The sequence below is a fragment of the Cyanistes caeruleus genome, chromosome 34 (genome assembly GCF_971803275.1).
Source record: "Cyanistes caeruleus chromosome 34, bCyaCae1.hap1.1, whole genome shotgun sequence".
Classification (NCBI taxonomy): domain Eukaryota; kingdom Metazoa; phylum Chordata; class Aves; order Passeriformes; family Paridae; genus Cyanistes; species Cyanistes caeruleus.
In genome coordinates, this window is record NC_141735.1 from 272,013 (window position 1) to 286,485 (window position 14,473).

The 14,473-nt window shown below is 70.5% G+C and overlaps 1 protein-coding gene across 4 annotated transcripts in view; it reads right to left on the minus strand.

Annotated features, from left to right (window-relative positions):
- HUWE1 (HECT, UBA and WWE domain containing E3 ubiquitin protein ligase 1) overlaps positions 1–14,473 on the minus strand; it is a 56,909-nt gene that overhangs the window by 2,139 nt on the left and 40,297 nt on the right. For 3 of the 4 annotated variants that reach the window (XM_086871150.1, XM_086871151.1, XM_086871153.1), the window contains 22 exons: positions 13,709–13,927; positions 13,379–13,595; positions 13,127–13,260; positions 12,462–12,673; positions 11,623–11,911; positions 11,375–11,477; positions 10,621–11,185; positions 9,513–10,149; positions 9,143–9,249; positions 8,904–9,060; positions 8,558–8,690; positions 7,538–7,740; positions 7,326–7,453; positions 6,618–6,705; positions 5,538–5,723; positions 4,277–4,522; positions 3,421–3,538; positions 3,192–3,332; positions 2,071–2,358; positions 1,345–1,450; positions 637–754; positions 385–566 (listed from right to left, as the gene is read on the minus strand). In XM_086871150.1, the coding sequence (XP_086727276.1) occupies positions 385–566; positions 637–754; positions 1,345–1,450; positions 2,071–2,358; positions 3,192–3,332; positions 3,421–3,538; positions 4,277–4,522; positions 5,538–5,723; positions 6,618–6,705; positions 7,326–7,453; positions 7,538–7,740; positions 8,558–8,690; positions 8,904–9,060; positions 9,143–9,249; positions 9,513–10,149; positions 10,621–11,185; positions 11,375–11,477; positions 11,623–11,911; positions 12,462–12,673; positions 13,127–13,260; positions 13,379–13,595; positions 13,709–13,927 (4,577 nt within the window). The remainder of the gene's footprint in view (positions 1–384; positions 567–636; positions 755–1,344; positions 1,451–2,070; positions 2,359–3,191; positions 3,333–3,420; positions 3,539–4,276; positions 4,523–5,537; positions 5,724–6,617; positions 6,706–7,325; positions 7,454–7,537; positions 7,741–8,557; positions 8,691–8,903; positions 9,061–9,142; positions 9,250–9,512; positions 10,150–10,620; positions 11,186–11,374; positions 11,478–11,622; positions 11,912–12,461; positions 12,674–13,126; positions 13,261–13,378; positions 13,596–13,708; positions 13,928–14,473) is intronic. The other variant, XM_086871152.1, reaches the window with a different exon arrangement.

Here is a 14,473-nt window from a genome sequence, read left to right on the forward strand (position 1 = left end):
GCCCCCAGCCCCACCTGGATGGAGTTGCCCTGGTACCCCCAGACCCCCCCAGGACCCCCCAGACCCCCCCAAACGCCCCCAGCCCCACCTGGATGGAGTTGCCCTGGTACCCCCAGACCCCCCCAGGACCCCCCAGACCCCCCCAGGACGCCCCCAGCCCCACCTGGATGGAGTTGCCCTGGTACCCCAGACCCCCCCCAGGATCCCCCAGACCCCCCCAGGACGCCCCCAGCCCCACCTGGATGGAGTTGCCCTGGTACCCCAGACCCCCCAGGACCCCCCAAACGCCCCCAGGACGCCCCCAGCCCCACCTGGATGGAGTTGCCCTGGTACCCCAGACCCCCCAGGACCCCCCAAACGCCCCCAGGACGCCCCCAGCCCCACCTGGATGGAGTTGCCCTGGTACTTGTGGTACTCGGTGTTGGCCTTGAGGTCGTCGATGTCGATGGTGGGCAGCCCCGAGATGAGCAGCTCCAGCTCCTGCTCCGTGAAGATGGAGATGAGGCGCTTGGGGATGATCTCGTAGAAGCCCTCCAGGAACGCCGCCAGCTGCTTCCGGATGGCGCCTGCGGGATTTGGGGGGGTCAGGGGGGTCCTGGGAGCGCCCCCCGAGCCCCCCCAGCCCCCGGCGCTCACCGGTCATGCGCATCTGGCACACGAGGTGCACGTACTCCTTCTTGTTCTCCTCCGTCACCAGCACGTTGGCCCCGTTGGGCTTCAGGTCCCGCACCTCGCACACCCCGAATTCCTGCACCTGGGGGGGCACGGGGGGGTCAGCGGGGTGGGACACCCCTGAACCCCAAACACCCCCAATTACTGCACCTGGGGGGTCAGCAGGGCGTGGGGACACCCCTGAACCCCAAACACCCCCAATTCCTGAACCCCAAATTCCTGAACCCCAAACACCCCCAATTCCTGAACCCCAAACACCCCCAATTCCTGCACCTGGGGGGGCACGGGGGGTCAGCGGGGTGGGACACCCCTGAACCCCAAACACCCCCAATTCCTGAACCCCAAATTCCTGAACCCCAAACACCCCCAATTCCTGAACCCCAAACACCCCCAATTCCTGCACCTGGGGTGCCCCCGAGCAGGTCCCCAGGGTGGGAGGGCGTCACCCCCGGCGTGTGAGGAGTGAGGGGACACCCCCAAACCACAGAGACACCCCAGGAGGGGAGGGAGCTCCACAGGGGCAGCTGTGGGGAGCTGGGGACCCCCAGCGCTGGTTTTGGGGGTCCCGGTGCTGGTTTTGGGGGTCCCGGTGCCGGTTTTGGGGGTCCCGGTGCTGTTTTGGGGGTCCCGGTGCTGTTTTGGGGGTCCCGGTGCTGGTTTTGGGGTCCCCACCTCGGTGCTGAAGGTGAGGTCGTAGCCCAGCGTGGAGACGTCGTTCTCCAGCAGGTACACGAGGCCCTGGTAGAAGTGATAGTCCTCGCTCTCCATGTCCGTGTACCTGCGGCCAGAAACGGGGTCACAGACCGTGGGGAGCCCCAAAACGGGGGTCACAGACCGTGGGGAGCCCCAAAACGGGGTCACAAACCGTGGGGAGCCCCAAAACGGGGGTCACAGACCGTGGGGAGCCCCAAAACGGGGTCACAAACCGTGGGGAGCCCCAAAACGGGGGTCAGACCCCGCCAGGGCTCCAGAACCCCATAAATGCAGCCCCGCTCCCCTCTAAGGGGGTGCAGCACCCCTTGAATGGCTCTGGTCTTTTTCAAGGGGATCCAGAACCCCCCAAACGCAGCCCCCAGCCCCATAAACGGCTCTGACACCCCCCAAACGCAGCCCCCAGCCCCATAAACGGCTCTGACACCCCCCAAACACAGCCCCCAGCCCCATAAATGGATCCAGCACCCCCCAAATGCAGCCCCCCGCCCCATAAATGGCTCTGGCACCCCCCAAACGCAGCCCCCCGCCCCCTGAGGCCCCCCGCCCCATAAACGGCTCTGACACCCCCCAAACGCAGCCCCCAGCCCCATAAATGGATCCAGCACCCCCCAAAGGCAGCCCCCCACCCCCTGAGGCCCCCCAGCCCCCCGCAGGCAGCCCCCCGCCCCCCGGGCCGGCTCTTACCGCACGGACTTGCCCAGGATGTGTTTGTAGAAGGAGCGGGTGAAGTAGCACTCCAGCAGCCGGTTGTCGTACACGGCCTTGGCCACGATCCTGCCCACGAACTTGAAGTAGCTCAGGTGGTTGGGGTTGCAGTGGGACGAGGGGTTGATGGTGTAGGTGACGCGGTCGCCGGGCGAGGTGCGGAACAGGGCGTACATGGGGTTGAACATCTCGCGGGAGATGATCATGTACCACTCCCGCAGCAGCCCGCCCGCGTCCTGCCCCTCCTCGCCCTCGAACACGATGTACCTGCGGGGACAGCCGGGCTGGGGGGGCTGCCAGGGTCTGGGGGCGTCTCGGGGCCGGGGTGTGGGTGTTTGTGGGGCTGGAGAGGGGTTTGGGGTGTCCCAGAGGGGTTTGGGGTGTCCCTGGGGGAGTTTGGGGTGTCCTGAGGGGTTTGGGGTGTCCCTGGGGAAGTTTGGGGTGTCCTGAGGGGGTTTGGGGTGTCCCTGGGGGAGTTTGGGGTGTCCCTGGGGGAGTTTGGGGTGTCCCAGAGGGGGTTTGGGGTGTCCCAGAGGGGTTTGGGGTGTCCCAGAGGGAGATTGGGGTGTCCCTGGGGGAGTTTGGGGTGTCCTGGGGGGGTTTGGGGTGTCCTGGGGGGGTTTGGGGTGTCCCGGACAGGTTTGGGGTGTCCCTGGGGGAGTTTGGGGTGTCCCAGAGGGGTTTGGAGTGTCCTGAGGGACTCTGGGGTGTCCCTGTGGGGGTTTGGGGTGTCCCAGAGGGGTTTGGGGTGTCCTGAGGGTGTTTGGGGTGTCCTGAGGGACTCTGGGGTGTCCCTGTGGGGGTTTGGGGTGTCCTGGAGGGTGTTTGGGGTGTCCTGGGGGGGTTTGGGGTTCCCAGGGGATATTTTGGGGTTCCCAGGGTTATTTTGGGGTTCCCAGGGATATTCTGGGGTTCCCAGGGTTATTTCAGGGTTCCCAGGGACATTTCGGGGTTCCCAGGGATATTTTGGGGTTCCCAGGGTTATTTTGGGGTTCCCAGGGGATATTCCAGGGTTCCCAGGGTTATTTCAGGGTTCCCAGGGACATTTCGGGGTTCCCAGGGACATTTTGGGGTTCCCAGGGATATCCCGGGGCTCTCACAGGCGATTCTTCATCTCCTCGGGGGATTTGCGGTGCAGCTCCCGGTACGAGTCCTCGAAGACGTGATCGCGCCGGACGTGCACGGCCATGTCCTCCTTGCGCAGCCCCTCGTCCAGGCGCTCCAGCTCCTGCCTGAAATACCTGGGGGGGCACACGGGGGGGTGTCGGGGGCCGTGGGACCCCCGGGACGAGCCCCAGACCCCCCCGGCGGGACCCCCGGCGCGCGCACTTGCGCTTGACGTCGAAGTCCAGCACGCGGATGTAATCGACCAGCACGGCGAAGGGGCCGTCAGCCAGGTGCGTGGTGGACTGCCGCAGGATCTGGTTCAGCACCGTCCGGTGGGTCTCTGGGGGGGGGCTGGGGGTCAGCAGGGACCCCCTCGCTGGGTGGGGTCCCTCGGCATGGGGGGGGGGGGTGGGGTTTGTGCCCCCGAGCGTTCGGAAGGCGCCGCGCCCGGCTCGCACCGACCCCGAGGAGTTCGGGGGTCAAAAATCCCCAAATTCCCCCTCCCCTCAAAGCCTTGGGGCTCCCCCAAAGACCCCTCCCAAACCCATCTCACCCCCAACACCCCCCAAAGACCCCTCCCAAACCCATCTCACCCCCCAAACCCCCGAAGACCCCTCCCAAACCCATCTCACCCCCAACACCCCCCAAAGACCCCTCCCAAACCCATCTCACCCCCCAAACCCCCAAAGACCCCTCCCAAACCCATCTCACCCCCCAAACCCCCAAAGACCCCTCCCAAACCCATCTCATACCCCCACAGCCCCTCCCAGCACCCCCAAACCCACCCCCAATCCCCTCCCAGTACCCCAAACCCCCTCCCCAAACTCCTCCAGACCCCCCAAGCCCCCTCCCAACGCCCCCAAACCCCCTCCCCTCTCCTTCCAGCCCCACAATTCCTACCCAAGCCCCCTCCCAACTCCCCCAATCCCCCTCCCAATCCCCTCCAGACCCCAAAACCCCCTCCCCATTCTCCCAACCCCCTTCCCCACACCCTGAGCTCCCCCAAATCTCCCCCAAACCGCCTTCAGCCCCCTCCCCGAGCCCCCTCCCCGCCCTGGCGAGCCCCGGCGGCGCTGACCGGCGAAGCGCAGGAATTTCTGGGTGTCGGGGGGCAGGCTGGCCGAGATGTGCATGGCCGAGGGCTCCCGGGAGAAGAAGGGGTCCAGGGCCGAGGGGGTGGCGGGGGTGAGGGGCGCGGGGGACAGCGGCGGCGGCTCGTCCTTGATGTGGGCCAGCTGGCTCTCCCGCGTGTCCCGCACCGGCGGGCGGCTCTCGCGCTCCGTGGCGTGCACCAGGAAAAACGCTTCCACCGCCGGCTGCAGCACTGCGGGGCACCCAGGGGTCAGTGTGGGCACCCAGGGGTCAGTGCGGGGCACCCAGGGGTCAGTGTGGGGCACCCAGGGGTCAGTGTGGGCACCCAGGGGTCAGTGCGGGGCACCCAGGGGTCAGTGTGGGCACCCAGGGGTCAGTGCGGGGCACCCAGGGGTCAGTGCGGGGCACCCAGGGGTCAGTGTGGGCACCCAGGGGTCAGTGCGGGGCACCCAGGGGTCAGTGAGGGGCACCCAGGGGTCAGTGTGGGGCACCCAGGGGTCAGTGAGGGGCACCCAGGGGTCAGTGAGGGCACCCAGGGGTCAGTGAGGGGCACCCAGGGGTCAGTGAGGGCACCCAGGGGTCAGGGGGGGCACCCAGGGGTCAGTGCGGGGCACCCAGGGGTCAGTGAGGGGCACCCAGGGGTCAGTGCGGGCACCCAGGGGTCAGTGCGGGGCACCCAGGGGTCGGGGGGGGCAGGATGGGGTCAGTGTGGGGCAGGATGGGGGGCACTGAGGGGTCAGTGTGGGGTGTGGGGCAGGATGGGGGGCACTGACGGGTCAGTGTGGGGCGTGGGGCAGGATGGGGGAACCCCCTGGGATGGGGAAGGGAAGGCCCCAGAACTGGGGGGAACACGCAGGGATGGGGGAACGCCGTGGGGTGGGGGTGGGAACGGTGTGGGGGGCAGGTGGGAACCCCCCCACGCTGGGTTCCAGCCCCACCCCCCCGAGGGTTCGGGGTCCCCCCCGTGTTTTTGGGGTCCCCCCCGTGTTTTTGGGGTCCCCCGTGTTTCTGGGCCCCCCCCCGTGTTTCGGGGCCCCCCCCGTGTTTCGGGGCCCCCCCCCGTGTTTCTGGGCCCCCCCCCGTGTTTCTGGGCCCCCCCCGTGTTTTTGGGCCCCCCCCGTGTTTCTGGCCCCCCCCGTGTTTCGGGGCCCCCCCCCGTGTTTTTGGGCCCCCCCCGTGTTTCTGGCCCCCCCGTGTTTCTGGGCCCCCCCCGTGTTTCGGGGCCCCCCGTGTTTTCGGGGACGCACCGAGCACGGCGTGCTGGTCGTGCGACTCCTCCAGCTCCTTGAGGCACTCGCCCAGCATGTCCCACAGCTCGTCCAGGCTCAGCTGCTCGCTCAGCAGGGGCAGCTCCGGGGGCCGCTCCTCCCTGTCCCTGTCCCTGTCCCTGTCCCTGTCCCTGTCCCGCTCCCCGCCCTGCGCGGCCTCGGGGCCTGGGGGGGACACGGTCAGGACACCCCCTGTGAGCAGGGACCCCTCTGGTGCCACCGACCCCAGCAGGGACACCCAGCGGTGTCACCGACCCTCCCCCAGTGCCACCAACCCTCCCCCAGTGCCACTGACCCTCCCCCCAGTGCCACTGACCCCAGCAGAGACACCCAGCGGTGTCACCGACCCTCCCCCAGTGCCACCAACCCTCCCCCCAGTGCCACTGACCCTCCCCCCAGTGCCACTGACCCTCCCCCAGTGCCACCAACCCTCCCCCCAGTGCCACTGACCCTCCCCCAGTGCCACCGACCCTCCCCCAGTGCCACCGACCCCAGCAGGGACACCGACCCTCCCCCAGTGCCACCCCCCAGTGCCACCAACCCCACCAGTGCCACCCCCCCAGTGCCACCGACCCCAGCAGGGACACCCAGCGGTGCCACCAACCCTCCCCCAGTGCCACTGACCCCACCAGTGCCACCAACCCTCCCCCCAGTGCCACCGACCCTCCCCCAGTGCCACCGACCCCACCAGTGCCACCGACCCCACCAGTGCCACCCCCCCAGTGCCACTGACCCCAGCAGGGACACCCAGCGGTGTCACCGACCCTCCCCCAGTGCCACCGACCCCACCAGGGACACCGACCCTCCCCCAGTGCCTCCCCCCAGTGCCACCGACCCTCCTCCCAGTGCCACCGACCCTCCCCCCAGTGCCACTGACCCTCCCCCAGTGCCACCGACCCCAGCAGGGACACCCAGCAGTGCCACCGACCCTCCCAGTGTTACCAGCCTGACCAATGCCCCCAGTGGTGACCCCAATGACCCCGGGGGTGACCCCAATGCCCCCAGTGGTGACCCCAATGACCTCAGGGGTGACCCCAGTGACCCCGGGGGGGTTCTCACCCACGTCCTGTGGGGCGGGCGAGGGCTGGTCCACGTCCATGGGCGACTCCTCGCGCCGGGGGACGGCGTCCGCGGGCCCGGCCTCCGACTGGGGGGGACGGCGGCGGCTTTAGGGGGCCGGGACCCCCCAGGGGATCCCCCAGAGCCCCCCCGGGCCGGGGGGACCCCGAAACCGCGGGGGAGGGGGCTGGGGGCTGTGGGGGGAGGGAGAGGAACGGGAGCAGGGTGGGGAGAGGGAGGAAGAGGAGGAGGATGAGGATGGAAATGGAACAGGATGAAGGAAAAGGATGAGGATGATGAAGAGGAAAGAGCAGGACATGGAGGGAGAGGAAGGCTGTGGGGGAATAGGGGCAGGAGGGGAGGGGGAGGAGGGTGAGGAGATGGGAGAACGAGGATGAGGAGGCACAGGAGCAGGATGAAGAGCAGGGCTGCAGGATGAGGATGAGGAGGATGAGGAGGATGAGGATGAGGAGGATGAGGAGGATGAGGAGGATGAGGAGGATGAGGAGGATGAGGAGGCACAGGAGCAGGATGAAGAGCGGGGCTGCAGGATGAGGATGAGGAGGATGAGGATGAGGAGGATGAGGAGGATGAGGAGGATGAGGAGCAGGATGAAGAGCGGGGCTGCAGGATGAGGACGGGGAGGTCGGGGAGGATGAGGAGGGCGAGGAAGAGCAGGGCAGGGTGGAGGAAGGCGGCCGTGCTAACCGTGTCTCCCTGCTGCCGCCTCCGGGCCCTCTGGCCCTCACGTACCATTTGTATGATGGCGTCGGCCTCGGCCTCCAGCTGCCGGACGGCGGCCTGGATGCTGCCGGCCGCCCCCAGCCCCGCGGCGCCTGCGGGCACAGCGCGCTCAGCGGCGGGGCCGGGGGGTCCCGGGGGGTCCCGGGGGGTCCCAGGGGGGTCCCGGGGGTCCTTACCCAGCCGGCCGGGCTGCTTGGCCTTGCGGTGCGCCCGGCGCGTGTCGTCGCGCAGCTGGATGATGACCTGCAGCACGCGCAGGAAGAAACGCTGCGTCGACGTCTTGGAGGTCAGCACCGACATGGAGGGCAGCTGCAGCTCCCGGCCCCCCAGGGCTCGCTTCTGCGACGCCACGATCACCACGCTCTCGGCCGTGTCGAAACTGCGGCGACGGGTCGGTGTGGGGCAGGGTGAGTGTGGGGCAGGGTCGGTGTGGGGCAGGGGGAGTGTCGGGCAGGGTGAGTGTGGGGCAGGGTCAGTGTGGGGCAGGGTCAGTGTGGGGCAGGGTGAGTGTGGGGCAGGGTCAGTGTGGGGCAGGGTGAGTGTGGGGCAGGGTGAGTGTCGGGCAGGGTGAGTGTGGGGCAGGGTGAGTGTGGGGCAGGGTCAGTGTGGGGCAGGGTGAGTGTGGGGCAGGGTCGGTGTGGGGCAGGGGGAGTGTGGGGCAGGGTGAGTGTGGGGCAGGGGGAGTGTGGGGCAGGGTCGGTGTGGGGCAGGGTCTGTGTGGGGCAGGGGGAGTGTGGGGCAGGGTGAGTGTGGGGCAGGGTGAGTGTGGGGCAGGGTGAGTGTGGGGCAGGGTCGGTGTGGGGCAGGGTCGGTGTGGGGCAGGGGGAGTGTGGGGCAGGGTGAGTGTGGGGCAGGGGGAGTGTGGGGCAGGGTCAGTGTGGGGCAGGGTCGGTGTGGGGCAGGGTCTGTGTGGGGCAGGGGGAGTGTGGGGCAGGGTCGGTGTGGGGCAGGGTGAGTGTGGGGCAGGGGGAGTGTGGGGCGGGAGGGGTCAGTGGGGCCCGGGGGGGGTCAGGAGGGTTCAGTGGGGCCCAGGAGGGGTCAGTGGGGCCCAGGAGGGTTCAGTGGGGCCCAGGAGGGGTCAGTGGGGCCCAGGGGGGGTCAGGAGGGGTCAGTGGGGCCCAGGAGGGGTCAGTGGGGCTCAGGGGGGTCAGAGGGGCCCGGAAGCCCCCCCAGGCCCCGCAGTGATCCCCACTCACCGGCTCTGCATCTTGCCCTTGAGTTTGGCGCTGGGGGGCTGCTCCTCGGGGAGCCCCTCGGGGGACGGAGCCTCGAGCTGGGCCCGGCGCTGCTGCTCCAGGTTGTACTCACGGAGCTCGGCCAGCAGCGTCCCTGGGGGGGCGCACGGGCTGGGACCCCCCCGGACCACCCCTGACCCCCCCCGACCACCCCTGACCCCCCCGGACCACCGGGCACCCCCAGCCCGCCCACCCGGGACCCCCACACTCATCTGCTGGCTCAGAGCCCCCCAGGACCCCTCCCCAAACCCCCCCTCTCACACGGGATCCCCTGGACCCCCCCAGGACCCCCCGGACCCCCCCTCACCGATCTGGCGGCACAGGGCCCCCCCCAGCTGCCGGGCCCCGCTGAGCAGCAGCCGCAGCACCGTGTCCCTCGTCCCCGCGTCCCCCCGCGACAGCTGCAGCAGGACATTGGCCGCGTCCTCCAGCCCCTCCTCCGAGCACGAGTGCGACGTCAGCACCTGGGGGGCGGCACGGGGGGGGGTTGGGGACACCCGGGGACCCCCGGGGACCCCCCCCAGCCCAGCCCGGCCCCCCCGGTACCTCCACGGAGAGCTGGAGCTGGCTCTCGGTCAGGCCCGTGGCCGCCAGCCGGGGGTCGGGGCCGCCCTCGGGGACCTTGGCAGGGGACTTGGAGCTCTTGGCAGGGGCTGGGGACAGCGGGGACACGGCGGTGGGGCGGTGGCAGTGGGGGGGGGAGATGCCACCGAGGCCATCACCCCCCACCCTGCGCCCTGTCCCTGTCACCGCGTCCCATCCCTGTCCCTGTCCTGGACCCCAATCCCAGCCCTGTCCCCGCGTCCTTGTGTCCCTGTCCCCAACCCTGCACCCTTGTCCCCATGTCCCTGTCCCCATGTCCATCCCCGTCCCCCTGTCCCTGTCCCCCTGTCCCTGTCCCCGTCCCCCCACTCACCCGTGGCTCCTCCGGCCGTGCCGGCGCCGCCGCCTCCGTTCCCGCCCTGTCCCGGGGGGCTCCCGGGCGCCGCGGCCGCCCCCGAGGTCCCCGAGGTGGCCGAGGTGGCCGTGGTGGCCCCCCCGGCGGGCGGGGCGGGCGCGGGGGGGGCGGGGGCTCCGTTCTGGGGCGCTGCCCCCCCCTCGCCGGCCTTGCCCCCCTCGGGGAGGGCGATGGAGATGAGGGACAGGAGGCGCAGCAGCTTCTCGGTGAGGAGGGGGCTGCGGCGGATGACGCCGTGGGACAGCATGTTCATCAGCTGCCCCAGCGGCGACGCCTCCAGGCCCCCCCCGGCCGCCTCGGGCTCGGGGCCCCCCCCGCCGCCCCCCGCCCGCGCCGAGCCCTTGCCCTTGCGGCTCACGTTCATGTTGTCCAGCTTGACCAGCAGGTCCCAGAAATCGGTGGACAGGGAGCCGGACTGGGGGGGCAGGGCCGGGGAGGGGGCGCTGGCAGGGGGGGGAGGGGGCGGGGGCGCCGGGGGGGTTTGGGGGGGCGGGGGAGGGCAAGGGCTGCCCCCGGATTTGGGGGGGCCGCGGTCGCGCTCCGGGTCGGTGCCGGGGTCTCGGCCTCGCTGTTGGGTGAAGTGGCTGGGGAAGACCTGGGGGGGAGGGGGCGGGGGGGTCAGGGGGTGCCGATGACCCCAAAAACACCCCCGAGTCCCCCATCCCCCACCCCGGGGGGGGCCTCAGTCACCCCCAGGTGATTTTGGGGATCCCCCCCTGCCCCAAGGTGATGCTCCCTGTGCCACCGGCAGCGACCCCGGGCGTTGGGAGGAGTCCCCAGTTGTGCCCCCCCAGGTGTGTGTTGGGGGGACGACCCCCAGCTCCCCCATGGAATGTTCCAGCAGCCCCCCACATCCTTCCCCAGTGACCCCAAAATGTCCCGGTGCCCCCCGAACCCCCCCAGGACCCCCCAATTCCCCCATGGAATGTTCCAGCAGCCCCCCACACCCTTCCCCAGTGACCTCCAGAGGCCCCCAGCAACCCCTCAACATGCCCCCGTGCACCCCAAAACGTCCTGGTGCCCCCCAAACCCCCCAAGGAGCCCCCCAAACCCCCCCAGCCCCCACCTTGGCCAGCTGGATCAGCGTGTCCAGCACGTGCCGGCACACCACGGGCGCGGCCTGCGGGTGGATGTGCACGGCGGAGCCGGCGGCCGCCGCGTGTTTCTCCGTGTGCTTGCGGCCCGGCACGCGCTGGATCTGGAAGATGTTGGTGCGGCAGCCCAGCGCCGCGTCCATCGACACCGACAGCCACGACAGCTGCCCGGAGCTGCGCGATTCCATGCGGTGCAGCAGCTCCAGCCCCCGCGGCTCCGCCGCCGAGCCGGGCCCGGCGCGGCTCCCGCCGCGGCCCCGCGGCCGCTCCTCGGCGCCCGGCGCGGGGGTCCCGCGGGGGGTCTCGAGGCACAGCTCGCTCTCGCTGCTGCGCTGCAGGATGGACAGGAGGCTGCGCACCACCCAGCCCCGCGTGGGCGCGTGGTAGCACAGGTTGCGCAGCACGCGGTGCAGCCGGCTCGTGTTCAGCTTGGGCTCGTCCACGAACAGCAGCACCAGCAGGCACGACAGAGCCTCGTGGTCCAGCAGCAGCCGCCCCCGCAGGCGCAGGAGGCTGTCCACGCTGCTGCCCGCCGGCCTGGGGACAGTGAGTGACCCAAAACTGACCCCAAACTGACCCAAAACCGACCCCAAACTGCCCCAAACCCAACCCCAAACCAACCCCACACAGAGCTGGACACTCCCCCTCAGCCCCATGAGCCCCCCCGAGCCCCCCCAGCCCCCCCGAGCCCCCCCAGCCCCACCGAGCCCCCCCAGCCCCACTGACCTGCTGTGGGTGCCGGTGCCCCCCATGTGGAAGGTGCCCCCCCTCTGCACCGCCAGCCGCGTGTACTGAACGCCCCGGTTCCCACTGAGGCGGCTGGTGAACGCTGCGGGGACACGGACAGGTGTGTCACAGGAGGGGACACGGACAGGTGGGGACAGGTGGGGACAGGGACAGGTTGGGGGGGCACACAGAGGGGTCGGGGGGCACTCGGGGGGCTCGGGGGGCACTCAGGGGGCTCGGGGGCTGACCGGGGCTGCGCAGGATGGCCGACAGCGCCGAGGTGCTGGAGTGGCCGAAGAGCCGCTCGTGCATCAGCTGCCGCTGCCGCGCCTCCTGCTCGCGCCGCAGCGCCTGCGCCTCGGCCGCGATGTCCGGCGGCATCACCGCCAGCACCGAGTCCTCCATGTCCTCCAGCACCGAGCGCCGCAGCTCCGACGGCAGCGTCTGGATGAACGTCACCGGGTCCATGGGAGCGTCCGAGCCCGTGGCCTGAGCCAGCTCCCGCCGCTGCTGCTCCGCGCGCTGCTGCGCCAGAACCTGCGGACGCAACCGCGGTGGGCACCGGACACGCCCACGGGGGACACGCCCACACAGGGGACACGCCCACACGGGACACGCCCACACAGGGGACACGCCCACACAGGGGACACACCCACACATGGGACACGCCCACACAGGGGACACACCCACACAGGGGACACGCCCACACAGGGGACACGCCCACACAGGGGACACGCCCACACAGGGGACACACCCACACAGGGGCACACCCACACGGGACACACCCACACAGGGGACACACCCACACAGGGGACACGCCCACACAGGGGACACGCCCACACAGGGGACACGCCCACACAGGGGACACACCCACACAGGGGGCACACCCACACAGGGGACACGCCCACACAGGGGACACACCCACACGGGGCACACCCACATGGGACACACCCACACAGGGGACACACCCAAGGACACGCCTATAGACCACACCCACACAGGACCACACCCAGAGCCACACCCTGATGCACACACCCCAAGGAGGCCACACCCACCCCATAGCCCCGCCCCCCGAGGCCACACCCACCTCCTCCTGGATGGCCGGGGGCAGCGCCGCCAGGAACTCGGGGCTGACCTCGGTGAGGCCGGGATTGGCCACCACGGGCGGGGCGGGGCTGGCGGCGGGCGGGGCCCGCGCGGGGGGGCGGATCCCCAGCTGGTTCTGCAGCACCTCCCGCCGGATGTCGTCCGGCAGCGCCGCCAGGAACGACGGGTCCACGCCCTCGGGGAGGCTGATCCCTGCGGGGACATCCCTGGAACCATCAGGGACCCCCAGAACCTCCCCAGGGACCCCCAAACCTCCCCAGGGACCCCAAAACCTCCCCAGGGACCCCAAAACCTCCCTAGGGACATCCAGAACCTCCCCAGGGACCCCCACACCTCCCCAGGGACCCCAAAACCTCCCCAAGGACCCCCAAAACCTCCCCAGGGACCCCAAAACCTCCCCAGGGACATCCAGAACCTCCCCAGGGACACCCAGAACCTCCCCAGGGACCCCCAAAACCTCCCCAGGGACCCCAAAACCTCCCCAGGGACCCCAAAACCTCCCCAGGGACCCCCAAAACCCCCAGGGGGGACGGATGGTGGATTGTGGAGGGTGACAGGGAACACAGAACTGGCCATGGGGGACACAGGGTGGCACTGAGGGGACACCGGGGGTGGCACTGAGGGGACACCGGGGGTGGCACTGACCGGCCAGCGGATCCTCCTCCTCGCTGCTGGTGGACGGCAGCGGCTCCTCCAGGATCCCCCTCGAGTCGGCCCCGGAAATGGCCCCGGCCGAGTCCCGGGTGGACGAACTCTCCGAGGACGAGGCCGGGGGGGAGCTGGGGGGACACGGGGGGGACACGGGGGGGACATCCCGGAGCGGTGACGTCACTGGGAGCGGGGGGGACACCCCAGAACCACGGCCCCCCCTCCCCCCCGGCGAGGGGCGGCTCTCACCTGTCGTCAGGAGGCTGAGCGGCGTCGGGGGGGGCGGGAGGGGGTCCCTGGGGGGTCCCAGGGGGGTTCTGGGGGGCTGTGGGGGCAGGGGGAGCCCCCCCCGACTCCTCCAAGGTGCAGGAGGCCAAACTCGAGGTGTCCATGGGGGACCCCTCCAGCTGGCTGCTCACGGCCGTCAGTGCGTCCGAGTCCTCCGCCCGCTCCGGGGACAGCGACGCTGGGGGGGGGACAGGACACTGGAGCCCCCCCGAATCCGGGGACGCCCCCTCCCCACCCCAAAACGGAGAAAAAGCCCCCCGGGGGGATCCCCCCGAAAGCCCCGGCGCTTACTGATGGTGGGGGCGGGCGACAGCTCCATCTGAGTGGCCTCGGCGTCCTGGGGGGGTCGCCCGGGCCCCCCCTCTTCGTGCTCGGGGGGCTGGGGGGGGCGAGCGGGGATTTGGGGGGCTCCTGGGGGGGGGTCTGGGGGGGTCGGCGTCGGTTCCAGCATCACCAGGGTCCGGTGGGGACCGGGAGGGGGGGTGGTCTCTCCCGCGGTCCCGCTGTGTTCTGGGGGAGGGGGGGTGGGACACACGCAGGGATCAACATTGGGGGGGGGGAGCCAGAAATTTGGGAGCCCCCCCTCCCCCCCCGCACCCCAAAACCTCCCTTTGTCCCCATTTTGGGGGATCCCGGATGTGCAGCTGCACCCTAAAATGGGTGGGGGTCCCCAGGGGGGATGGGAGAGGTTCTGGGGGGAGGAGACAACTTTGGGGTGGGGGAGGAACAAACAATTTTGGGGTGGGGGGTACCCAGGGAGAGCCCATCCCCCCCCCCTAGAGCTGAATCCCCCCAAATTCCATCAACCCCCCCCCCAAAACCCCCTCTAGAGTAAAACCCCCTTGAAACCCCCCCCAAAAACCTCCGGATTTCCCCAGGTGAGCCCCCCTGGAGGCGGGGCTGGGACCCCCGGGCCCCCCCGGGCCCCCCCGGGCCCCCCCGGCTGCGGCGGCGCGCGCCGCGCGAGGAAGACAGTAGAATGTATAGTTATCTCCAGCCGGGGGTGTGACCCTCCAACTATACAATCTACTACCTCAGCCCGCGCGGCGCCAGCTC